The following is a 27,748-nucleotide window of genomic DNA, read 5'->3' as shown; positions in this document are numbered from 1 at the left end:
CTGAGTAGCCAGATGCAGTGCTCTAATCAGAGACACTGTAATCAGGCATCATGCTCAAGCATGACACTCAGACCGAGCAAAACAAAGGAGAACATTTGTCCAATATACATTATGCTTCTGAAATGCTGTTTGAAAGAATGAATTAAGGTTAAAGTCACACAACAATTTAAAAAATGTATATATGCTTGTGTTTATAATAAAAGTAAATTGTAGACATCAGATTATTTCTTTGTTGACACAGGATTTTTAATTGTTAAACTCAAAGGATTTTGTGACTTATTCAAATACACTATAGAGGAACTGCAAACTGATAGGATAGCAGCACCACTGTCAATAGCTGAGACACATACCAAAACGGTTCTGGTTTCAGCACTTTTAGTTAGCAATGAGTAGTACTAGGAAAGATGGGTGATGTAGCTGGGCTCAGCACCATGCATCAAGGTTAAAGGGCAAAGAAAAATTCTTGATATTACCAAGGACCCACCAGGGGAAATAAGGTAACTTCAGTGCTGAGTGGAATTTTTATTTATGCACAGTGCTCAGACTGGCAGAGGTAGGAAACTGCCCAGCAAATTCAGAAATAACAGGAAGAAAGAACAAAAACATCTGACTTGAATGAGTGCCATTTTGCTACATACTGTTTGGACCACATCATAGCTTACAGACATAGGTATGGGATGAATCTTACCTTGGTGTTTTCAAGGCATCAAATAATAGTGAGGCACTTAATACTCCATTTAAAAACAAATCAGAACAACTTTAGAACACAGAACTTCCCAAAGCCCTGACTACAGTCAGTGACGTGCTGTAAGGCCAGCATTTATTGCTTATCCCGAATTGCCCTGAAGGTGGTGTGAAGACCTGATTTCTTGAACTGCTGCAGTCCATTTGGTGCAGGTACACCCACAATGCTATCAGGAATGGGTGTTTCAACTAGAAACAGTGAATGAACGTAATATAGTTCCAAGTTAGGACGGTGTGTGGCTTTGAGAAGAGCTCCCATGCATCCGCTGCTCTTGTCCTTAAAAGTGGTGGAAGACGTGTTTGGAAGGTGCCTGTGGGAGGAAGCTTGACCAGTTGCTGCAGTGCATCTTACAGATAGTACACACTATAGAGAGAAAGAGCTTTGCCCAGTAGTACTGTATGTGGGTTATATAATGATATCTATACCCATCAGTTATTTACCCATTATCCGGTGAGAGTGACCCATGCCCACCTGTACAGAATTTCCGTGTTGTCCAGTGATAGACCTGAACCCAACTGTGATAGACAGACCTGTATCACCGAGTACTGTACCCTTGCCATATAGTGAGAACTGTCCCCACCCCTTCTGTGCCTTGGTATTATCCAGTGATATACCCGTACTTAACAGTACTAGCTCCAAGTTATACAATGAGAAAACTGTACTGTACCTGTTTAGTGGCAGACCTGAACCCATCAGTACCGTATGTCATATTGACAGACCTGACCCAACCAGTACAGTACTCCAGTGTTGTACATTGACAGATCTGTCCTCACTGTGTATAGGTGTTACACATAAATAAACCTGTTCCTACCAGTACTATACCAATGTTAACTTCAATAAAACCTACATTTTGAAGGATATGATCTAAAATTGTTGCTAGGTGGTTTGAATATTTCAAATCGTCAGAATTTAAAAATTCTATAAATGCAGCACACTTCAATGACAATACTGTGTGGTTTAATAATCCCATCATCATCTCATAGAAGTACAGTGATGAAAGAGGAAAAAAGATTAACAAGAATTGTGGAATTTCACAGAATTGTTTACTCAATAATTACTAAACTGCATCATTCACCTCCCCTCAAAAGTCACTGAGTGAAATCCATGCACACAATGATCCATAGGAAGAACAGAAAGGAATTCTCACAAAGCAGATACAATGATACACTGGCTCTGCTTCCTAGTCGCCAAGGAATGAGCAACATCACAGGTCCATTAAAGGCAATTAAATGCATTGGTTGAATATATATTTATCACGCAACAACAAAAAAAAACCAAAACATGGGGAGATTTGGCAGCTTTACAATTAATTCTTGAGTACTGCTGTAAGCCTCTCACAGGCTTCAAGCGAAAGGCAGAGAGGTTGAGTTCTTCAGTAAAATGACCCCACTGATCAAGGAGGCCCATGTGAACCAAAAGCATCAAGAGGCCGGTGTCTGAGTGTGGCAAAGGTTTGATGCCCCCAACTAGTGGAGGCTTCCTCCTCAAGGTTCAGAATTGAAACAGCAATTCCGATTCAGTAAGTCACATTCTTGAGCCTCGCTCTTGCAGAATCTGTTTCCAGAAAATAATATCGGGAGATAAGTTCATTAGAGGTTTTAAAGGGGTGGGAAAATTTGGTCAAGTAAACCCAAGTTGGTAGATCTCAACCCCACCGTGTCAAAATAGCCCCCATCCCTTTTGTCCAGCTGTCCGACCGTCTCCACTTTAGCATGTTCCACACTCTAACCAGTAACAACAAAATGCAAAGAATATCTCAAACTGTCGTAACTTGCCAGCATGAGGTCGGCATGTCTTGTGGCAGCGAGAGAGTGAGAGAGAATTAGAGGTGAATGGATGGCAGAGCAGTACCTTGGCTTTTTCACTGGGCTCTATAACAATTCCATTAGTCGAGTTATTTAGCTCCCTGGAGACAACACAAAGGAATTCAGCCTGATCTTCATTGCCATAGTTATAGGAGGATCCAATGCTAATGAGCTGAAAGAACATGGAATTTAAATTAGGTGTAATACATTTATTGGTACACTAGGTATATAATTACACATGCCTCCTGCTGCACGGAAGTTTTTTCCTGCAATCAGATACTGCAAACTTCTGGAGAGATTTCCAGATGTATCTGCCTTGAGAGTTAAAGAATCAAGTTGCCTTTGTTGGTTTCTTTTTTAAAAACATTTCTTACAGAATTTAAACATTGCTAAAAGGAGACAAGTCAAAACTTGAGAAGAGAGCTGATTGGGCCATCATTGGCATGGAGATGCAGCAGGATCTATGAAAAGTTAATCTTAACTCTCTGACCAGAGAGGGAGATTTTCTTTTATTCTTTATTTTGTCATGGGATGGGGGAGTCATCAGTAAAGCTAGCACTAGTTGCATATCTCTAATTGCCCTTGAACTGAGTGGATTTTTGGGCCATCGCAGGTGGCCTGTTCAGGCTTATGCCCATCTGCACATGCAAGGGAGATACCTGTGCATGCTTGTGTACACAAGGGCCCATACTTGTATACCTGCACTGATGAGAAAGGGCCTGCATGCATGTCAGTGTGGGCACACAAAGGGAATTTGTGCATGTCTGTGCCTTGCGGATGGCTGTGCACACATGTAAAACAAGGTGAAAGTATGTGTGTGCATCTGACAGAATGGGTAAATGCGAGTGAAAGCTTGTATGCAAGTTTGGTACGGGGTGAACGAGGAAAAGACCTATGCATGCAGTCTCCCCATGCATACCACGTGTGTAATCTGTACACATGTGCAACCCTCCATCAAATGAGCCCATGTCGGGTGCACACTGGGAGGGTTGCCAGCAACAGTCACACATGCACAGGAAGAGTTAAGTGCTGGTGGGGATTGGGTGGGTAGTTTGCAGATTTGAATGTGAGGGAGAGCGGGTACATGGGTGCATGTATGAGGGACAGTATTCACATGGGTGACCATATTATGGAGGGAGCAGGAATGCATATGCCTATGAGGGAGAGTGCGTGTGCGCACGTGTGCATGAGATGCGTGTTCATGTGTGACAGGGAAAGTGTGTGAGCACTGTGCATGCAAGAAGTGGCGCAGGAAAGAGGAGGAAAGAGCACGAATGTGCACACAGGATTGGGAGATTTGTATGAATCTTGGTACTGAGTGAGTCGAACACTGACCAACCAAACCCCTCAGTCTCCCAAAAAAGAATTTCCCAAAAATCCAGCTGGGAGAGGAATCCAATGCAGAAAGGCAACCTGCTTCTGACCTGATGCTTGAGGTGCCAAATGGCCTTCTCCTGATCCTAGTTTGCATGTTCATATGACTTCACATGCCTACAAATTCTATTCAGGCCAGGTCAGAATCTGCGTCACCTGAGGTGAATACCATGTCAGTGCTAGTTAAACCCAACTTAGCTCAGTCCTGAGCCCCACCCACTTCTCCGGTGATCAGGATTTTGGAGCCTAGCCTGTCTCTATCTAGACCTGTTTTTTTTAAACTAAAAACACAGGAAAAAAGTTTGATTAGTTAGACCTGCGCCTGGCACTTTTAATAGTCTCTTACTCATTATTTAAATTACCAATTTTTGTCTTTAGAATTGCTTATGATCTGAAACTCTGCTAAATGTTGTTACCAACCATCTCCCACAACCCAATGATTAAGAAATATAAACGAGCAATGTTGTACCACCACCACTGCACCCCCCACCCCACCAAACCCCAGCCCCAAATGCTCCATGGGAACTAGGATGGGCAATGGGGCTTTATACTAAACTGATCCTCTTTGTTTAAAATAGCTTGGAAGAATTCCTCAGCACACCTGTAAGTTAATATTACATTGCAGAGCTATATTGTGACAGTTATCCTCTCCATATGGTGGTAAACTGAGTGCAGAACATTCTTCAAAAGTTTATACAAATATTGTTTCGAAAGGTCTACAAGGAGACATAACTCCTATCCTAGCTATGATTGGAATGTAGAGGGATAAAGGACAATTTTATACTTTAAAAAACACAGGATAACAGAGGCAGTCCTCCCTGATGCTTCAAACAAACTCAGACAACACTCTGCCTAACACAACCCTCAACTGCCCTCATGACCAAACAAATTGACTTTATTTCCACTGAAATTTGCTGACTGTCGACCTTGCATCATCTACCTGGCATTCTGTTGCATATATTCCCCACCCTTTGTGCCACTCCATTCTACTTATCTTTTGAAATTAAACTGGGTTATTGTTAGTCCTACTTAACGTTTGTGCTTATTTCCACTTTTTACTGTTTAGGTCAAACTGTTTCCTTTAAAATCCTGACACCTCATTAACAGCTACCCTCAGAGTTAATATCTGCTTTAATTCAAATTCTGATTATGAGTTCGGTTACCTTCAAAATACCCTTGCAACTACAGTTGCAGTGTCTGTTAATGATTTCAACCTTGCCAAAACTGTAAATCCTATTTAACAATAACTGATAATTAAGGTGGTACCTGCTCAAACTTCCAGCCATCTGACATTGTTGAAACCATCTGGGTGAGCTCCTCCTCCTGACACTGCAGGACACGGTAAACATGTTTAACTGGACCCTGTGGAACATATATCACACAATTAGAAATGCTAGCAAAGCAATCTTTATTAATTCATAAAGCAGTCAAAGACAAAAGGAGACAAACCACCACCTCCTTTCCCTCTAAGGCAATCCTTAATGTTTTCCTATTTCTTTTTAATTCATTTAAGGGATTGCTGACTGGGCCAGCATTTATTATCCATCCCTAGCTGCTCCTTGAGGTAGTGATGGTGAGCTGCCTTCTTGAACCACCGCAATCCATGAGACCAAATCTTCAGACATCCATTCTAATTACGTGGCTCCAGGTCAAACTTTATTTGATAACATTCCTGTGAAGCATCTTGAGGAGTTTTCTCATATTAATGGTGCTGTATAAATTCAAGAGTGTTACTGTTGTCACCACTACCAATCACAACAAGTCTGAATGATGCCCAAGTCTTGCTGCACGTAGGCAAGGACTGCTTCGTTATTTGACAAGTTCCAAATGAAACTGAACACTGGAGCATCATTAGTAAATAACCATGTCAGAACATAATATGGAGGGAAGGGAGATAAATCTGCTGAGGGTAAGAGATGGAACATTGGAATTCCTAAAGTGATTGGCCTCCAACAATCATTATCATTTTCCCTTGTTTTTAAGTATGATCCAAGTCAATGGTGTGTTTTTCCCTGATCTCTTGACCTCAATTTTGCTAAGGATCCTTGATGTCACACTTGGTCAAACGTATCTTAATGTCACTCTCACCTCACATACAGCATTCAGCTGTGTCCATTTTTAGCCAAGACCGTTTCCATACTGGCTGAGGTAACCATTAAGGTCTCGCCTTTTCAACCTCTCCTGAGGCACAATAACCATCAGGTTAAACTCACCACTAGTCATCTCTCTCTTATGAGAGAATAGCCTTACAGTTCTTTGGGACTTGGTGACTTAAATATAAGGCAATGTAGGAAATTTTAATGCCAACTGAGAGATGGAGAGTCTATCTTTCTGGTTATGGAGTCATAGAGTCACACAATACGGAAACAGACTCTTTGGTCCAACTCATCCACGCTGACCTGGTTTCCCAAACTGAATTAGTCCCATTTGTCTGTGTTTGGCCCATATCCCTGTAAACCTTTTCTATTCCATTTTCAAGCAACTATTCATCTGAACCCTTAGGTCTCTCTGTTCGACAACAATCCCCAGGGCCCTACCATTAACTGTGTAAGTCCTGCTGTGTTTTGGCTTACCAAAATGCAACACCTTGCACTTACTGAAATTAAACTCCATCTGCCACTTGTTGGCAAGCTTACGTTTTCCTCTGGGCTATGGTTAGAGTTGCCTGCTTCTGGTGAATCTGGTCAGGGATTATACATTGGAGAGGCTGTGTTTTTATTGGTGAAACTAAAACAGTCTTTGAAAGATCACCCAACATGCTGACTACACATTTTGTGTCAAATTCCTGAGGAGGCTGCCAATTAGAAAAAGTAGACAAATTACTTTTAGAATTCCCATTCCCAACTTCACTCTATGTCCAGGGTCCTGTAATGTGTGCTACACACTCTGGTGATCCCCACATTCGCGCTCTGTTTTTGTGTGTAAACATAGACTGTTTTCAGAGAGCCTTGGCTGGAGTCATCTGGTTTCCAGTGAAATAAATGACCAATTGGTTAATCCTAGGGCAGGTTCTCACCTGTGAGGTCCTATTCTCCAGGTCCCTAATGCGTTCTTTGACCAACCGAACAAGTAACGCAATGTTATAAAACTCTGCCTCCTCCAGCACCCCTGGAAAAATAAAGTAGAGATTAGAAAGCACTCAAGCAGGGCCTGGCTCCATCAGAAATAGTGTCATTAGTTCAAACATTGCCTCAAGCTTAAAATTTGACCAACAAGACAGTTTGCATGATCTCAATTGCACCATGAACATTCAGACATTTCAACAACTAAATGGTAACACAGTACCGTACAAGTACAAAAGTACCTGTTCAAATAAAATACTCAACATCTAACCCATCCCATGTCCTACAGCCAAACCCACACCTTGTCCAATTTTACTCAGTACCTGTGATGTTTTTCACTGTAACACAGGGAAGCACAGGGAAAATGTAGAAACATCACCACCCATTTGGAGGTGGACTAATACAGCATCCAAATGAAACCTGGGAGTCTCTGCTTTGTATGGCTACAGGCTATTCAAAATGTACACTTAACACAAGATTATTGGGCAGGGCCCATTGGTGCAGTTTTAACCAGGGTCATGTTTTGCTCAGGAATGGGAGGAGGGTACAATAAATTGTAATTTGTTTTTCATTCAATCTCTACAGACTGGAAGTAGGCCATTCGGCCCATCAATCCACACCGACCCCCTGAACAGCATCCCGCCCAAGCAACCCCTTTCTCTATCTCTGTAACCCAGCATTTCCCATGGCTAATCCACCCAACCTACACACCCCTGGACACCATGGGCAATTTACCACAGCTAATCCACCTAGCCTGCACATCTTTGGACTGTGGGAGGAAACCGGAGCACCCGGAGGAGATCCATGCAGACACGGGGAGAATGCGCAAACGCCACACAGGCAGTTGCCAGAGGGCAGAAATGAGCCCGGCTCCCTCGCGCTATGAGACAGCAGTGCTAACCAATGAGCCACCGTGTCTGAATGAAATCCATCTGCTATGGTCAAAGTGTAGCCTTCACCTTTCACTGTCTTATCAGCAAGAAAACTGACCAGCCTTCGTAATCAACTGCGACTCAGCTCTTTAATTCAGGTATTGGGCTTGGGAAAAATTTGACCTATACACTTTTGTGGCTTGCACAATATATACTCAACCAATGTGTCGTAAGGAATGTTCACCTTTTCACATAAGGGTTGGACTCACAGTACATTTTGTGATTGTATTGGCTCAGGCTGGTTAAAAGGCCCATCTCTATTCTTCAACACAGCAGCCCAGCTCCCAACATAATTTGAAAGGCCCCTGAACCTCAAGCTAGCCCACATTCCCATCATTCTCACCCCATGCATTTTCCTATGAATTCTCTATCTTCCATAGTCACTCTGCCAATGTGTAAAATGTACAGATCTCAAGAGCTATGTAACAACAATAGGAATTATTTTAAAATCATTGGACAACCATTAAACATTGACCAATCTAAGAAATCCTTGAATTCAGGCTCACCATTAAAGATACAAGGGAAAAATGTTGTCATCCTTTCATTGGCAATGAATGTGAACAAGAAAATAGAAGTTATTAATCTATAATTAATAGACTCATAGAAGTTTCAATTATTCTTAGATCAATAAGACAACTTCCTGAGCTACAGCTGTTGAAACCCAGACAAGCATTCATAATTGAATAATTGCCTTAACAAAAGCTTGCAGCTCCTCTGACAGAGCAGGCACCCTTTCTATTTTGAAGGAAAGTGTCTGACAATTAATGGAGGAGCGTGGGAGGAGAGTAGGTGCTGATCATCTTTTATACCTTCTGATCCAAGCTTTTTAAAACCAGATTTGGCAGTCTAATTCAGAGAACAAATAGACAATAGCAGACAACATGTTTTAATACATATGCTGGTCAATCTGAGAGTCAACTTACCTTTGCAGGACACATCTCACTAATGAATCACTGCATTAAACATAGGTAAAGTTGCCATACTCTCAGAAGACCATAGGGCTGCTCTCTTATTGGAGAATGACTTTTGGTGAAGTTTAAACCGATGGTCGCCACATCTCAGGCAAGGGGTGAGCAGGTAGGATTGTCATAACCTGTCAGTGCAGAAATTGAGCTAAACCGACCCCCAATAAATGTATTAAAATACATCTGTACCGTAAATGACATTTGAAGGTCTCACAATGTTTAAGATTTCTCAGCATGCCTTCAACTTTCTTCACAAGCTCTCTAACCTGAAAGGGTTTTGCTCAGTTTCTAAAACACACACTACCAAACAAAAACGCGCAAAGGATGGAACAGAATTTAAAATGGACACAGAATCTCAGCGGAAAGTGTATTTTGCCCACTAGGTATTCGTGACTCGCAAACAGAAAAAAGGTGTGGGGTCGAGATTGCGTAGGAAAATCATATATCCTCTGAAAAACAAACCAAAGTGTGAGTCATTCACATATTGAAATGCACCTCTGCACTCAGATGGAACGTTTGGCTCTTTGTTTGTTGCAGCAATCTTCTATCTGTACATCACGGTTGATACATTTTAGCTATTCCATATCATCCTCTTCAGCAATTTAGGCAAAGTTTCGTCAGCCCTAACAATATTAGAAACTCAGAAATCCAAAAACTCAAATCAAGCTCCACACTTCATCAGTGCAACTGCCACTTTCAACGTTCAAGCAATAATGACATCTCAATCTGGATCATTTGCCTTGTCTGTTGGAATAGAGAATTTTAACACAATTGTTCAAATTGTGCACATATTTTAGCTAAATATGTAACACAAATGGCAACAGCTACTATAGTGTTTAAAATAACATTTCCAGAACACTTGCTTTTTCTACGATACTCATGCAACAGAGTCTTGACCTAATCAGTAAACAAATTCCTAGATTCTATCCCATGACACAACCAATCTCCTTGAGAACTGGACACATATTAATCATACCTCAAAATCAACTTGCTGCTCTGGATCCCACCTTGTTCAGTATTTTGTGCATTTATCAATGCAAGGTTATTAGCGTTAGTTGATGCATAATTTTTCATTTCAGGCACCCAGTGTCAGCATCACTGAATCAGCAACTGTCTACTTCTGGTCTACCGAATCAACCAATTTTATTCAGCATAACAATACTAATCATTGTGACCTATCTTTTCTGTCAACTCAGTCTTAAATGCTCTACACTCATTCCTCCACCTACACCAGATTAACAGGTCCTTTTCTGCATGTGGGATGATGGAACATGATATGCATCAACTATAGCTGAGTGCTTGCACTCTCCTTTGTTTTAAAGATTAGGGGTTCAAACTCCACTTGAGTGATTCAAGCCATGATTGAGGCACACACTCCATCATCGTTCTGAGGATCCATCTACATTCTCGAGTGGATGTAAAAAGATCAAATCTTGACTAATATTTATCCCATAACCAAGACAAATTTATCTGATCATTAACATATTGTTTGTAGAAATTTTTTGTGCACAATGAACATATGAATAAGGAACAAGAGTAGGCCACTTGGCCTTTCAAGCCATATTCAATAAGATCATATAAGATCATTTTATTTTAACCTCAACTCTCCATTCCTGCACATCCCCAATAATATTTCGTCCCCCTGGTAATCAAGAGTCTATCTAATTCTGCCTTAAAAGTATTGAAAGATTCTGCATGCACTGCCTTTTGAGAAAGACAGTTCCAAAGACACTCAACCCTCTGACAGAAAAAAATGTAATAAATGGGCACTCCTTCATTTTTAAATATTCTATGACTCCTTGTTCTAGATTCACCCACAATAGGAAACATCCTTTCAACATCCACCTGGTCAAGTTAACTTAGAGTCTTTATATGTTTCAATCAAGTCACCTCTGACTCTTCTAAACCCCAGATGACAAAGGCCTGGCCTTTCATGATAAGGCAGTGTGCTCATTTCAGGTTTAGTCTAGCAAACCTTATCTGAATTGCTTCTCATGCATTAACATCCTTCCATAAATATGGCAACCAGTACTGTACATAGTACTCCAGATGTTGTCTCACCAATGCCCTGTACAGCTGAAGCATAACCTCCCTGGTCTTGCATTCAATTTCCCTAATAATAAACCATAACATTCTATTAGCTTTCCTGATTACTTGCTGTACCTGCATACCCTAGTTAGGCCACAGCTGAACTACACAGAACTATGATTGCCACACCATAGGAAGGACGTGATTACACTGGAGGGGGTGCAGGGGAGATTCACCAGGATGTTGCCTGGGATGGAGCAGTTTAACTACAAAGAGAGACAGGATAGGCTTAGGTTGTTTTCTTTAAGCATAGAAAGCTGAGGGAGGACCTGAATGAGATTATGAGGTGCATGGACAGGGTGGATATGATGTGGAGGTGCCGGTGTTGGACTGGGGTGGACAAGGTCAGAAGTCCCATGGCACTGGGTTATAGCCCAACAGGTTTATTTGAAAATACAAGCTTTCGTAGCCTCGCTCCTTCTTCATGGTGGATAGGAGGCAGCTGTTCCCCTCAGTTAAAGGATCAATAACAAAAGGACATAATTTTAAGGTGAAAGGCAAAAGCTTTAGAGGAGATTTGATAAAAAGTAATTTCACCCAGCGGGTGGTGGGAATATGGAACGCACTACTTGGTAGTGTAGTTGAGGCTAGAAACTTTGCGACCTTTAATAATGTGCAGATGAGCACTTGACACAACATTCAAGACTATGAGCCTAGTGTAGATTGGTTGGTGCAGACTCAATGGGCCTCTTCTGTGCCGTATCCCTCTGTGACTTACCTTCTGTGATTCATGCACTAGGTTTCCCAGATCGCTATGCATCTCAGAGCTCTGCAACTTTTCACACTTAGATAATAGTGCTTTTTAAATTCTGATGCCAAAATGGACAATTTCACACTTTCCCACATTGTACTTCCATTCGCCAGATCTTTGCCCAGTCACCTAACATATCTACATCCCTTTGTGGGCTCCTTATGTGCTTTCCACTACTCACTTTACTTATTTTTGTGTCATCAGCAAAATCATACCTTCAGTCTCTTCATTCAAATCATTCTATAAATTATAAAGAGTTGAGGTCCTAGCACCAATCTTTGAGGCAACCACATGTGACATCGTGCCAGCCTATAAAAGACCCACTTATTCTTACTCTCTGCTTCCTGTTAGTGAGCCAATCTTCTATCCTAGCCAATATGTCATCCCTACACCATCAACTTCTTTGCTCCACAGCAACCTTTGATGTGGCAACTTATCAAATGCCTTCTAGAAATCTAAACAATAAAATTGCTGGTTTCCCTTTATTTACAGCATAAGTCACGTCTTCAAAGAACTCCAATAAATTAACTGAACAGATTTCCCTTTGACAAAACATATTGACACTTATCCAAGTGCTCTGTTACAACATCTTTGGTAGAAGCTTCTAACAGTTTCCCTATGACAAATATTAAGCTAACTTGCCCATAGTTTCCAGTTTTCTGCCTCCCTCTCTTTTTGAATAAAGCAGTTACATTACCTATTCTTTAATCTAATAAAACCTTCTCTGAATCTAATAAGATTTGGAAAAATTAAAGCCATGCACCAACCATTTCACTGACTACTTCTTTTAAGACCTTAGGTTGAAATCCATCTGCACCTGGGGACTTGTCACCTCGCAGTTCCAACAAGTAACTGTTCCTTCTTGAAAGTTTTATGTAGAAAAAAATATTTGACCACAAATCTATGAGTAATGGTCTGCAAAGAATGTCTATAACACCCCTGCCTGAAAAGGAGATGACTACTCCTGTCACATGGTTCCCCAAGCAGCATTGCCTGAAGTTTTTAAAAAAAGTGCCAAGATATAACTTGGCTTGTGGTGAGAAATTCTCTCCCTGCCAGGTCCTTCCTGTACACCTGGAGTCTCACTCTCTCTACACAATGCCCTCAAGAGGCAATGGCACGGAAGAAACTGTTGTTCACCTCCTTTGGATGCTCCTTTGCAGAAAAGGTCTAGAGAGAGATGCAATTGTCAAGGTCCAACTTGAGAAACACTGTGGCTGGGGACTGCACACTCTTATAGAGCGTAGAACATAGAACATTACAGCGCAGTACAGGCCCTTCGGCCCTCGATGTTGCGCCGACCTGTGAAACCAATCTGAAGCCCATCTAACCTAAACTATTCCATTATCATCCATATGTTTATCCAATGACCATTTAAATGCCCTTAAAGTTGGCGAGTCTACTACTTTTGCAGGCAGCGCATTCCACGCCCTTACTACTCTCTGAATAAAGAACCTACCTCTGACATCTGTCCTGTATCTATCACCCCTCAAGTTAAAACTATGTCCCCTCATGCTAGCCACCACCATCCGAGGAAAAAGGCTCCCACTGTCCACCCTATCTAATCCTTTGATCATCTTGTATGTCTCTATTAAGTCACCTCTTAACCTTCTTCTCTCTAACGAAAACAGCCTCAAGTCCCTCAGCCTTTCCTCATAAGACCTTCCCTCCATACCAGGCAACATCCTGGTAAATCTCCTCTGCACCCTTTCCAATGCTTCCACATCCTTCCTATAATGCGGTGACCAGAACTGTACGCAATACTCCAAGTGCGGCCGCACCAGAGTTTTGTACAGCTGCAACATGACCTCATGGCTCCGAAACTCAATCCCTCTACAAATAAAACCTAACACACCGTACGCCTTCTTAACAACCCTATCAACCTGGGTGGCAACTTTCAGGGATCTATGCACATGGACACCGAGATCTCTCTGCTCATCCACACTACCAAGAATCTTGTCATTAGCCCAGTACTCTGTATTCCTGTTACTCCTTCCAAAGTGAATCACCTCACATTTTTCCGCATTAAACTCCATTTGCCACCTCTCAGCCCAGCTCTGCAGCTTATCTATGTCCCTCTGTAACCTGCAACATCCTTCCGCATTATCCACAACTCCACCGACTTTGGTGTCTTCCGCAAATTTACTAACCCATCCTTCTATGCCCTCATCCAGGTCATTTATAAAAATGACAAACAGCAGTGGCCCCAAAACACATCCTTGAGGTACACCACTAGTAACTGAACTCCAGGATGAACATTTCCCATCAACCACCACCCTCTGTCTTCTTACAGCTAGCCAATTTCTGATCCAAACCGCTAAATCACCCTCAATCCCATGCCTCCGTATTTTCTGCAATAGCCTACCATGGGGAACCTTATCAAACGCTATACTGAAATCCATATACACCACATCAACCGCTTTACCCTCATCCACCTGTTTGGTCACCTTCTCAAAGAACTCAATAAGGTTTGTGAGGCACGACCTACCCTTCATAAAGCCGTGTTGACTATCCCTAATCAAATTATTCCTTTCTAGATGATTATAAATCCTATCTCTTATAATCCTTTCCAACACTTTACTCACAACCGAAGTAAGGCTCACTGGTCTATAATTACCAGGGTTGTCTCTACTCCCCTTCTTGAACAAGGGGACAACATTTGCTAGTCTCCAGTCTTCTGTCACTATTCCTGTAGACAATGACAACATAAAGATCAAAGCCAAAGGCTCTGCAATCTCCTCTCTAGCTTCCCAGAGAATCCTAGGATAAATCCCATCCGGCCCAGGGGTCTTATCTATTTTCACACCTTCCAGAATTGCTAACACCTCCTCCTTATGAACCTCAATCCCTGTATCTCAGTATTCTCCTCAACAACATTGTCTTTTTCCTGTGTGATGTTGGGCTGTTCCCGAGGATGCGCTCAGAAACAAACATGAACTTCTGCAGGAGGACATCAACTCAGTGATTGACGCTTTTTAGTTTTCTGAAACGTGTTGGTCTTCCAATGGATAGAGTGGTCCACAACTAAATGTTGCAGACTGGCACATTACAAGGTCCAAGACTGTGAACTGAGGGATATACTGAAGCTTGAGACAGGCACAGAAAGAGTTAATGGGGAAAAGAAACTGTCTAAGGTTCTCCTTCCATGAAAACTGTGTGAAATCCTTGCATGGTATCTTTGTCAGGGAATGTATATTATAAACATCAAGTATAATTGAACATATATTGAAGCAATTCAGATTGCCACATGCTGTATAGAAAGGACTTTGATTGTATTGCACTTTCTTTAATGTCCATCTTGAACTATTATCAAGCATAATTGTACACTTGTTTAATAAATAATATATTAAGTTGGAGGAAAAAAATGTCTGAATTACACCCATATCCAGCCAACACCCTTGACAATATGTTAATGTCAGTCAGTGTGGTAAGTCATATTTCAGTAGGTTTCAATGCTCACCCTCCTCTGCCAAGTCCTTGTTAATGATCAGTTTGCCATGTCGCAGGTAGTTGAGGATTGGGCCAAAGTAACTTGGGTCTCTGTCTATCAGATAGGCTCCGGTTTCATCCTGTAAAACATCAAGAAAAAGCAAAACATAACATAAACTGTAACATGAATTGATCCGACCCAATGCAAAATCAGACTTTGAATGTAGTGAGAAAGTTTTGGTTTCATATTTCTTTCATACAAACTGTATAACTTCAATTAAGATGGTGTTTGGTGAAAACCTGGCTGGGATTGGGGACAGTTGGTGAGGATGAAGACTGCGGCACCTTTGGCTCCTGTTGCTGATCTTTTTACCAAGATCTGATGAAGATCAAGAATGCAGATATCGTCTGCGAGTCAGTGCATATTGCCATCAGGAGTGGTAGGTTATCCTGAGGAAATCGCTGCTAAGGAAATGTTCCTATGTCCAAGATAACACAGTGTGGAGCTGGAGGAACACAGCAGGCCAGGCAGCATCAGAGGAGCAGGAAAGTTGACGTTTCGAGTCGGGAACCTTCTTCAGAAATGGGACCCTGAAGAAGGGTCCCATCCCGAAACGTCAACTTTCCTACTCCTCTGAAGCTGCCTGGCCTGCTGTGTTCCTCCAGCTCCACACTGTTATCTCTGACTCCAGCATCGGCAATTCTTACTAATTCTTCCCATGTCCAAGCACAGGTAGAGGTGGTTAACGGGAGAACGGTTTGCTGCTGACGAGATGACCGGGAGAGGGGAGTTGGGGGTGGGAACGGGCTGGATCTAGAGAAAAACAGGGTGGCACCGTGTTTGGTTGGCGGGCAGAGCCATGCAGACAGTCAAGTTGGTAGTTGGCCCTTACTCCACATTGTATGGAGGGACTCTCATGTGAACTGACCCCTAGCCAGGGGAGGTTACACACCGAACACCATGGAGACAATGGGATGGGGCGGGGGAAATGGGGAGGTCACCATGGAGACAACCATTACCTTATCCGAGTCTAGGTCCGGGTCCTCCTGACACAGGCGGCACAGGAAGGATTTGGGATCCCTACATAGGGTTTGCTTGGTGCTGACAAAATACGTCCCTCCCACGTTCAGGCGAACCCATTTGTTGGCGGTTTTGTCCCCGGACCCAGGAGCGCTGGCGCCGTTACCGCCCGGAGGCCCCGAGTTCTGCAGCTCCGCCATCAGGCCGCCATTTCCGGAAGCGCCGGGTTAACCCCGCACGTCCGGCCCTACCCAGGGGTCAGCATGACGCAGTTCCGTTTCCGTTTCGCCATCTTGCTGTCCTTGGTAGATTGAGGAGTCGCTGTGGAGCTGCTTCTGGAGGCAGGTGAGAAGGGGTGCGTGAGTGGGAAAAAGATAAAGATGAAAAGGGGGGACGGGGAGAAAAGAGAAAGTAAGGAGGAGAGGAAAGGTTGAAGTCAACTGGAGGGAGTCAGCTTTTCGGGTGGGTCAAGAGGTGAAAGTAGGGTTGAAGAGCCTCGACTATTTATAATTTATATTATAATTTAAACAAACTGGTGGTGAGTAACATGTCCAGGTTTGCTGACAAGACATTGCTAAGTAGGATTGTAAACTGCAAGGAGCCAATAGACTGTCTGCGTAGATATAGAGATAGTTTAATTGAGTATATATAATGTGGGGAAGTGTCAGGGAGTTCCTTTTAATCATAAGACTAGAAATGCAGAATATTTTTCAAAGGTGTAAAGATTCCTGCTATGGGAAGCATATTATTAAATTGGAAAGGATGCAGAACAGATTTACAAGGATATTATTGGGACTGAAGGGTTTGAGTTGTGAGGAGAGGCTGGGACTTTTCTCCCTGGAGTATAGGAGGCTGAGGTGGTGACCTTAGAGGTTTATAAAGTTATTGAAGAGCATAGGTATTTGAATAACAAAGGTCTTTTCCCTAGGGTAGGGGTGCTCAAAACTAGAGGACATAATTTTAAGGTGAGAGGGGAAAGATTTAAAAGGGACCTGAGGGACAACTTTTTCACACAGAGCGTGGTATGGGATACCATATGGAATGAGCTGCCAGAGGAAGTGGTAGATGCAGTACAGTTACAACATTTAAAAGGCGTTTGGACAGGTATGTGACTATGAAAGATGTAGAGGGATATGGGCCAAACCCAGGCAAATGGGGCTAGTTTAGTTGGGGAGGCCTGGTCAGCCTGGATGAATTGAACCAAAAGGTCTGTTTCCATGCTTTTGACTCTATTTCCAAATGTTGATATTCAGAGAGGGTTTTTTTTCAAGAAGGACAATGATTTTCAGTGGGGTGGGTGTAGGCAGCAGGGCAAGAAGCGAGGAGCAGGTAAGAGGGCACTTAAGGAATGGGAAGGGAATGAAGTTTACAAAGGATGTGATTGGGTAAATTGTAGAGTTGTACAATACATTTCCCGTATAGTTCTCCTTAGCCATGTAAAATGTAGTGTTTCAAGTCAGGATGTTAGGGTGAACTGAGGATGACGCACTTTAAATTTGAACACAGGTTTTGAAACGTTTGAGAGTTGTATTGTGCTTGTTGGTCTCATTCCTAGTAAGCTTTTTTTAAAAAATTCATTTGTGGGTATCGGTATCACTGGTTAGGCAAGCATTTATTGACCATCTCTACTTGCCCAGGTGCCAGTTGAGTCAATTACATTGCTGTGAATCTGGAATCGCATGTAGACCAGACTTGGTAAGAATGGCACATTTCTTTGCCTAAAGGACATTTGTGAACCAGGGGTTTTTACGTCATTCGACAGTTGTAGGGTAGATTTTTGTTCCAGATTTTAGAGAGACATTAAGTGCAGATCCATAAGTTGATAGGTATTTGGGAGAAAGAAGGCAAAAGATGATGCTTCAAACATCTTGAAAGGCAGCTGTAAATCAAGCTTATGCTACAGTGCTTGTGACATACATAATTGTGGGGGATCTTTCAACAGACTGATTTATTCCTCTGTGATACAGTTAAAATTTTTTGAGTGCTATTGAGACAAATCATACCTTAGATAAGTACATCAGGGTAATAGAACAAAATGCAGAATATAGTGCTCCTAATCTCAGTCTCTGACACTCCGCTTTTCTAGACTGCAAAAATGTCGGGTCGGCGAGTTGCTATGAAAGCTGTTGACTGGTTGGCATTCGGCGAATGTGTCCCACCCAACCAGAGAGCTATGTTTAATGCATTGAAAACCCGAAGTGATGCTCTGGCTGGCAGGTCAGTGTCTCCATACCTCAGTTCCTGAGTACTTGTCGGAACAGAAATGTGATCTGTTGTAAATCTGATTTGCCAACAAAGACTCTTTATACTTTCTCAGTCTGATGAACATAAACAATGTTAAAGATGAAATATTTTCTATTTCAGGTAGCGAGCAATTCCGTACGGCCAGTTCATATTGCTGTTATTGCTACACCTGAACCTCTTCCCAACCTTCCTCATCTAGCTTTATCAACATGACCCTCTATTCCCTTCTCCCTCAGATGATTATCTAGTTTTCCCTTAAATGTATATATAATGTGCATCTCAGCTGATCTCTATTGTGGTGAGTTCCATGTTCTCACTGCACACTGGGGAAAGAAATTTCTTATGAATTCTATTAATAATTATTGATTTCTAGTTTTGCTAGAAAAACAGAATAAAGCTCCCTCTGATCTTATCCCTATTAACTGCTCCTGAGACACTGACAGTACAGGATTAGACAGGCAGTAAAGCTCCCTCCACATTGTCGCTTTTTTGGAAGTGTTTGGGGACAGTCCGGTGTTAGGTACAGAGTGAAGTTGCCTCTAGTCTTTAAACCACAATTAAAACTTCATCTGTACTGCCTGCATCAAACACTCCCAGGACATGGACAGCAAGGGTTTAGATACACATTAAGGCTCCCTTGATACCATCTCATTAAATGGTTGCAGGACAGGTGATTGAGACTGTACATAAGAATAGAAAAACTAGGAGTAGGCAATTCAGTCCCTAGAGCTTGCTCCACCATCTAATACAATCATGGCTGATCTCATCTCAACCTCAACTGCACTTTCCTGTCCACTCTCAATAAACCTTCAAACCATTACTGTTTATAAAAAAAAATCTGTCTATCTCTTCCTTAAATTTACTCAATGTCCCAGCATCCCCCATGCTCGGGTAGTAAATTCCACAGATGTACAGTCTTCTGAGAGAAGTAATTTCTCCTCATTTCAGTTTTAAATCTCCTACCCCTTATCCTAAATGGGGGAAGCATTTTACATTTTTTGAGCTCCTGCTGTATTTGGGCCAAATGCTGACACTGCTTTTAAATGGGAAAAAAAGCGACAATGTGGAGGGACCATTCTAAAATCTAGGATTGTCAATATAACAACAGAAAGTACTGAAACCTTAGTATGATCAGGCAGCATCCGTGGGGAAAGAAATAGAGGTCAGATTTTAGACTGATCCATACTGTTGAGCACAAAATTTTCAAAAAGGAAATGGATTTTCTCCCAGTGAACGTGCCTTTTTAAAATATATATGTATTTATAGGTCATAGCCAGCTGACTGTTTCTACTTCTCCACAGGTTGACTTCGCTTCCTGAGAAGCCTCCAGCTATTGACTGGGCCTATTACCGGAAATTGATTACGAAGGCTGGTATGGTGGACGAGTTTGAAAAGAAGGTGATGGAACAGCCCCACACGTGTTTTGGTGTGGGGGGGACTTTGAACAGGCAGGAAAACCCAAAAAATGGCATTTGTGTGTGTTCTTTCAACCTGAACAACTTAAAACTTTTGAAAACGAATTAGATAGTTGCTTAAAGTAGAGTAATTTTATACAGATTAGGAAGGATTAAAATGAGATTTAAAAGGGGATGGATAGTAAGCTTGATAGTGGTATTTGTGCGATACTAAGGGGAATCAGAAGTTGAGGGGGTGAGGGGAGAAGAAATTGTCATCTATTCCTGAGCTGGAGAAAAAGACTGGCCCAATAATTTGTTTTTGTGCTTGAACACTGTCTGCTCTGAGATTTGTTGAGAGTCTGTATCTCCATCTCTATAGGAAAGAAAATGTTCAGGTCAGCGTCACTTGAGGGCATACCAAGAGCAGCAGGACCACAACCTCTTTCAGGACAATTAGACATGAACAACAGTGCTGTCCTCCCTCAGTGCTTCTTCTAGTTAGTGTTCAACATGAAGGAGGACTGATTCTTTAATGCTGGCCTTATGAGGTAGTCAGTGATAATCAGTGATTTTGTTGTCCATATTTTTCTTGATATCATGAGGCTTTATGGGCTCCAGAGTCAGAACTCTCAAGGCCACTCCCTCTCAACTATACGACTGTGCCACCACCATTGATGAGTCTGTCTTGCTAGTGGATGATGGGGAGGTGTTTGGAGCATTGTCTTCAAGCCATGGTTCTATGATTCAAGCTGTTGTTTGACTAGTCTGTGCAATATCTTTCCCAATTTTGCAGTAGCCTCCAGATGTTAAAACGGAGGATTTTGCGGGGTCATCAGGGCTGAGTTTGCTGTTTTAATTTCTGGCACCTAAGTTCGTGCCAGTTAACCCTCCATTCTCATTTCTTAGCCTACAATCTGGTTTGACACAATTAATGAGCTAGACCACCTCAGGTGGTGGATGTATCATAATTGTGGGCCTGGAGTCACCTTAGGTCAGACTAGATAAGGATGGTGTATTTCCTTCCCTGAAGGATGTTGGTAAGCCAGATGCATTATTGCAACAGCTATCCATGGTTTCATGGTCACGACTAGACAAAAGTTATTCATTGAATTCAAATTCCAATGGTGGATTACTATTCCTGTGATATTACCACAACATCATCGCCTCCTATTGTAAATCGGGTATTCTGTTAGGGGGTCTGTCGTGGGTTGCAGGAAGTATTTAGATTTATATTTTAACTTTATTATTTCTCTCACCTATCCCTCTATTCTTATGCTCCAAAATAGTATAATGCTGTGACGATTCCAGAACCCATTGACACCCAGATGGAGAAGATCAATGCCCAGGAGCAAGAAGCTGTGAGTAGCAGACCCTTCTCGTGTTGACACCGGCTGATTGTCTTGTGGAGACAAATGAACTGATCAAATACTGGGTCTATATTCAGTTAATGGTTTCTTTTTATTCAACAGGACAAGAGCGCTAAGTCCTATGCCCAGGCTTCTAAGGATCGGATTTCCAAATATGAGAAAGAGGTAATGGACAGGGAGGAGAAATAACCACCATTTGACAGATTTCCAACTTTTGAATCACAGAATCCCTTTAATTTGTTTCCCAGCTCTGCCAGGCCCAAGACAGCCATGCTCTACATAATCTGCTGCCATCTGAAACTCTGTTACTGATGAAGCAACCTGTCCCCAATCCCCCACTCAGCTTTAGACTCATGCTCCGACTCCAACTGCAGGGGAAGGCCATGGGTGGTGGGAAGAAGGCGAGAGGTTCCAGCCAGCCATGGTTTCTGATATATTCTGTTCTCCACAGCAGCTGTGGCTGTGCACCATCTCTGGTTTGGTCTACTTAAGACTTTGCTGTCCAAGTGTCCAATGGCCACCACCTCCCCCTGCATTGGTTATAGTGTGTCACTGGACAATATGGAGAGTTTGCCTGAAATTTGCATGAGTGCATAAAAGTATTTTCCAAATGTTATGGACCAGACCATACCCCTTCAAAACATGTCAAGGAGATAGCCTAGACCTGAAGATTTTCTTATTTTAATGGCAAATGCCCGGCATTGCGTTCCAGATGCAGTTCAACTGGTCAAGCCATCAGGCTTGAAGCAAAACACGCTTTATTCATACACTATAGTTAAAATACAGACATAATAAAAATAACTGAAACTCTGTTGGTATACTTAAAATAAACTACTCATTAACTGTTCCAATATAGTAGCATTCCATAAGCACAACCTTGGCAAAGGCAAATCCAGTAACGTTGATTGTCGCACATACAATTCTAGCAGCAGGAACAGAACCCAAGCTTTTAGCTACAGCATAGAGAGAGAGAGATGTAGCAACTTTCATAACCTCAACAGCTGCTGAAAGCTAAAACTAAAATCCTGGTTATATGGGAGCTTGACCCCAACCATTCAGGCTGCTTCTATTTTTCTGACTTTAAAAATAACTCAAGGTCTCACAAGCTGTTTACTTTATTGGCTTTGAGCAGACCACTTAGTGCCTCTGTCTCAACCTCTCCATGAAAAATACCAGGACAAAATATGCCTCTTAAAGCCGTAGTATCATCACACAAGTACTTGGAAAAACTCAGACTTAAGAGGGTTTTGTTTTTCTTGCATCTAGGGTCAGGTTCTTTTTCTTAAGAGCTTTTTTTTTAATGTATGCAGGCCTTGGATAGGTATCACTAGAAAAGCTGGCCTTTGTTACCCATCCCTAATTGCCCTTGAAGCTGGGAGAGTAAACAGGGTGTCACATTGAAAATAGTTTGCAAAGCATGACCATAGTCTTTCACTTGACTTGCATAATCTCGCGTGTTCATGTTTCTGTTGTTAATGTGAGCTTCAATCTGTATTACACACTTAGTACATTCCATACTATGATCACTTTGGTGATTTGATGCGGATACATTGGTTCACAGTTTTGACGGTAATCGAAGGTAAGCCAAGAAAACACAAATGAAGTCTGAATATTCCACCATGTGAAGTGACTGAGAGTCATTTGCATTTCGCTACATGCTGTTAAAAGTGCTGTAGTTATGTCATTTCTGGTAATAAACAGACTTTTTCTGTTCACCTACTTACTTTCAAACATGTTAGACCTCGGCCAATCTCACCCAAATGAAACTGTGTCTACCTTGGGTGCTCAACCTAGTTTTCGTAAGGTCCCTCAGCCATAAGTGCTGTGACGCATTGTGGCTTTGGCCATCCTTACATGAATACCCATGGGCTACTGAGGTTTGGGGGCTTTACTGCAGTGACTGATCCATGTCCTCACTTAACAGTTGCAAATTATTTTTCCACCTGGGGTCACTGGATGGATTGAACTCCTGTCTGATTTTGCCTTGTGTAGAACTGGATTATTTAGGAAAATTTCTACTTCTGAGACATACGATGGTGAAAACAGGATCTGAAATGGGTGTCAAGTGTGCTGCTAATGCCTAGACTATAATCCAGTCAAGTTGTTATCCAGGAGGCTGGGGGAGCGAAAGACAGTGGGGTAAGGGTGTCAATGGTACAGCCAGCATGTATTAATACCCAACAAAGTGGAAGGAATCAAACTTTGACTCTGCAGAAATGTCACATTTTGATGCAACAAACAGGGGTAGGACCTGTTCAATTAATGGTAGGGCCTTGGGTTGTGTTGTACAACAGAAGGACCCGAGTTCGGGTACACAAGTTTGAAGTTTGTGTCACATATAGCCAGGGTGGCTTGCCTTCATTGCTCAGTCCTTTGAGTATAGGAGTTGGGAAGTCATGTTGAGGTTGTACAGGACATTGATAGGCCTCTTCTGGAGTACTGTGTCCAGTTCTGGCTGTCCGGTTATAGGAAGGATATTAAGCTGGAGAGGGTGCAGAAGAGATTAACCAGGATGTTGCCGCATACGGAAGGTTTGAGTTATAAAGAAAAGCTGGATAGGCTTGGACTTTTTTTCCCACTGGAGCGCAGGAGTTTGAGAGGTGGCTTTACAGAGATTTATGCAATCATGAGGGGTGTAGATATGGTTAATGGTAGGTGTCTTTTCTCTAGGATGGAGGATTTCAAGACAAGGGGGCACATTTTTAAGGTGAGAGGACAGAAACGTAAAATAGACATAAGGGGCAAATTTTTTACTCAGAGATTGGTTTGTGAGTGGAATGAACTTCCTGAGGAAGTGGATGTGGGCACAATTACAACATTTAAAAGACATTTGGATAAGTACATGAATAGGAAAGGTCTGGAAGGATATGGGCAGGAGCAGGTGAGACCAGTTTAGTTTGGAATTATGTTTGGCATGGACTGGTTGGACCGATGGGTCTGTTCTGTGCTGTATGATTCTGTCATAAAGTCATAGAGATATACAGCACGGAAACAGATCCTACTGTCCAACTCGTCCATGCTGACTAGATATCCTACATAAATCTAGTCTCATTTGCCAGCATTTAGTCCATATCCCTCTAAACACTTTCTATTCATGTACCCATCCAGCTGCCTATTAAATATTGTAATCTACCAGCCTTCACCACTTCCTCTGGCAGCCATTCCAAGCACCAACCCTGCATGAAAAAGTTGCCCCTTAGGTCCCTTTTATAAATCTTTCCCCTCTCACCTTAAACCTATACCCTCTAATTTTGCACTCCCCCACCCTGGAGCAAAGACCTTTCCTACTTACCCTATCCATGCCCTTCATGATTTTATAGACCTCTATAAGGTCAACCTTCAGCCTCTGACGATCCGGGGAAAATAGCCCCAGCCTCTCCCTATAGCTGAAAGCCTCCAACCCTGGCAACATCTTCAAATCTTTTCTGAATGCTTTCAAGTTTCACAACATCTTTTCTATAGGAGGGAGACTAGAATTGCAAGCCGTACTGCAAAAGTGGCTGAACCAATGTCCTGTACATCTTCAGTGTGACGTCCCAACTTCTATAAAGGCAAACGTACCGAATGCCGCCTTTGCTATCCTTTCTACCCGCAACTCTACTTTCAGGGAACTATGAAACTGCACTCCAAGGTCTCTGTTTAGCAATACTCCCCAGGACCTTGTATTAAGTGTATAAGTCCTGCCCTGATTTGCCTTTCCAAAATGCAGCACTACGTATTTAACTAAATTAAACTCCATCTGCCACTCATTGTCCCATCCGATCAAGACCCTGTCGTACTCGGAGGTAATCTTCTTTGCTGTCCACTACACCAGTTACCTCCGAGTACGACGGCATCTTGATCAGATAGGCCAATGGACCAAGGAGTGGCAGATGGAGTTTAATTTAGATAAACATGAGGTGCTGCATTTTGGAAAGACAAATCGGGTCAGGACTTAATGGTAAAGTCCTGCGGAGTGTTGCTGAATGAAGAGACCTTGGAGTGCAGGCTCATAGTTCTTTGAAAGTGGAGTTGCAGGTAGATAGGACAGTGAAGGCGGCATTTGGCATGGTAGCCTTTATTGATCAGTGCATTGAGTGTTGGGAGGTCATGTTGTGGCTGGTTCGGCCACTTTTGTCCAATTCAGATTTCCCTTCTATAGGAACGATATTGTGAAACTTGAAAGGGTTCACAAAAGATTTACGAGGATGTTACCACGGTTGGAGGCTTTGAGCTATAGGGTGAGGCTGAATAGGCTGGAGCGTAGGAGGCTGAGGGGTGTCCTTAGAGGTTTATAAAATCATGAGGAGCAGGGATAGGGTAAGTAAGCAAGATCTTTTCTCTGAGGTGGGGGAATCCAAAACTAGACAGGATAGGCTTAATATGAAAGGGGAAAGATGAAAGGAACCTAAGGGGCAGCTCTTTCACGCAGCAGGTGGTGCATGTATGGAATGAGCTGTCAGTGAAAGTGGTGGAGACTGGTACGATTATAACATTTAAAAGGCATCTGGATAGGTATATGAAGAGGAAGGGTTTAGAAGGAGGGTCTAGGCCCGAAACGTCAGCTTTCCTGCTCCTCTGATGCTGCTTGGCCTGCTGTGTTCATCCAGCTCTACACCTTGTTGTCTCAGGGTTTAGAAGGATATGGGCCAAATGCTGGCAAATGGGACTAGATTTATGTAAGATATCTGGTCAGCATGGACGAGTTGGACTGAAGGGTCTGTTTCTATGCTGTATACCTCAATGACATAGTCATACAGCAAAGGACAGACCTTCAGTCCAACCGATCCATGCCAGACATAATTCCAAATTGAACTGGTCTCACCTACCTGCTGCTGGCCTATATCCCTCCAGACCTTTTCTATTCATGTACTTATCCAAATGCCTTTTAAACATTGTAATTGTACCCACATCCCACACTTCCTCAGGAAGTTTATTCCACACGTGATCCACCCTCTGTGTGAAAAATTTGCCCCTCGTGTCTTTTTAAGTGTCTGTCCTCATTTTAAGTGTGCTCCCTCATCTTAAAATCCTCCATCCTAGAGAAAAGACACCTATTGTTAATCCTATCTATACCCCTCATTATTTTATAAACCTCTATAAAGTCACCTCTCGACCTCCTACCCTCCAGTGGACAAAGAAGTCCAAGCTATCCAGCTTTTCTTGAATAACTCAAATCTTCCATATGCGGCAACATCCTGGTTAATCTCTTTTGAACCCCCTCCAGCTTAATATCCTTCCTATAACTGGACGACCAGAACTGGTCACAGTACTCCAGAAGAGGCCTCACTAATGTTCTCTACAGCCACAACATGACTTCCCAACTCCTATACTCAAACAAAAAACTGGCTTATGAAGGCAATCTACCCTGGCTACATGTGACGCAAACTTCAAACTTGTGTACCTGAACTCGGGTCTTTCTGTTGTACAACACAATCCAAGGGCCTACCATTAATTGAATAGGTCCTACCCCTGTTTGTTGTAACAAAATGTGACAATTCTGCAGAGTCAAACTTTGGCTCCTTTCATTCTGTTGGGTATTAATACATGCTGGCTGTACCATTGACACCCTTACCCTGCTCTCTTTCCTTTCCCCAGCTTCCTGGAGAACATAACCAGGTTTGATTGGATTATAGTCTAAGTATCAGCGGCACACTCAATCCTCAATTTTAGATCCTGTTTTCACCATTGTATGTCTCTGGACAAAACGGAAGGTAGCCACAATGTGGCTGCAGTGCTCATGAGCACTGAGGAGGTTAGGTGGGTTATTTGGTGGTCACTATGAAGAAATTTATCTGGAGGGAGGAATGAGGGAGAAAATGGGTGTGGATTCCCAGATAGCAAACTTTCTGGTTATCAATGTGTTGGATCATGTGAATTTTCTCACTTGCTTTTCTCACTTGCTTTTCTCACTTGCTGTTTTCCAGTTGACGAAATTCAAAAACATGATTCCATTTGACCAGATGACCATTGAGGATCTGAATGAAGCTTTCCCTGAGACTAAACTGGACAAGGAGAAGTATCCCTTCTGGCCGCACAAGCCCATCAGTGAGCTGTAAATGTCCCCTGCTCCCCACTGTTTGTGCTTTCTACAGCTGTAACTATCTCTTGTAAAATAAAGCTCAAGTTCAGTGTTGAGTGAGTGCTCCCTTTGTTACTGGGTACTGTACAGCTAGTAACCTCTCTCTTCAAGCTAAATGAAGTACTTCTCTCTTGAATGTGCTGACCCACGCAATAGCACAGATCTGTAGGGATTGTATGTTCTCCATTATGTCATCCAACTGGCTATGTCTGTAGTCTAGATGAGAGTCAACAAGGTATTCTGTGCCAGGGTGCCACAGCTGATCACCTGATATATCCCAGTGAGCTCTGGAGAGTTAAGTGGGCATCCTAGTTGAGTTATCTCTCCTTCTGTCTGTTGTTAATTAATATCAACAGTTTCCTAGTCCAGTTTCAGTTAAAATAATGTTTAGACTTCTGCATTTGTGCCTTGTACTCTGAGAAATCCTTTCAAGGTGAAGAATTGTGTTTTGTTAGTATCATCTAAGATCAGTAATATAAGAGCAGATTATCTGGTCATTATCTGATT

At 42.4% G+C, this 27,748-nt stretch overlaps 2 protein-coding genes across 2 annotated transcripts; one reads left to right on the top strand and one right to left on the bottom strand.

Annotated features, from left to right (window-relative positions):
• Nucleotides 1–1,680: 1,680 nt before the first annotated feature.
• Nucleotides 1,681–16,418, bottom strand: LOC109937081 (BTB/POZ domain-containing protein KCTD2). Its single transcript, XM_020535698.2, has 6 exons — nt 16,172–16,418; nt 15,183–15,291; nt 6,941–7,032; nt 5,191–5,286; nt 2,597–2,722; nt 1,681–2,299 (listed from the first exon to the last, which is right to left on the bottom strand). Exons 1-6 carry the CDS (start codon nt 16,370–16,372, stop codon nt 2,270–2,272), a joined length of 654 nt encoding a protein of 217 aa, XP_020391287.2. The 5' UTR covers nt 16,373–16,418; the 3' UTR covers nt 1,681–2,269.
• Nucleotides 16,388–27,297, top strand: atp5pd (ATP synthase peripheral stalk subunit d). The gene is made up of 6 exons (XM_020535703.2): nt 16,388–16,517; nt 18,259–18,389; nt 19,718–19,814; nt 21,100–21,171; nt 21,283–21,345; nt 27,087–27,297. The coding sequence occupies exons 2-6, from the start codon at nt 18,268–18,270 to the stop codon at nt 27,216–27,218; spliced, it is 486 nt and encodes a 161-aa protein (XP_020391292.1). The 5' UTR covers nt 16,388–16,517; nt 18,259–18,267; the 3' UTR covers nt 27,219–27,297.
• Nucleotides 27,298–27,748: the final 451 nt, after the last annotated feature.

The sequence above is a fragment of the Rhincodon typus genome, chromosome 23 (assembly GCF_021869965.1).
Source record: "Rhincodon typus isolate 14 chromosome 23, sRhiTyp1.1, whole genome shotgun sequence".
NCBI lineage: Eukaryota > Metazoa > Chordata > Chondrichthyes > Orectolobiformes > Rhincodontidae > Rhincodon > Rhincodon typus.
This window is presented reverse-complemented; position numbering and strand designations above follow the sequence as displayed.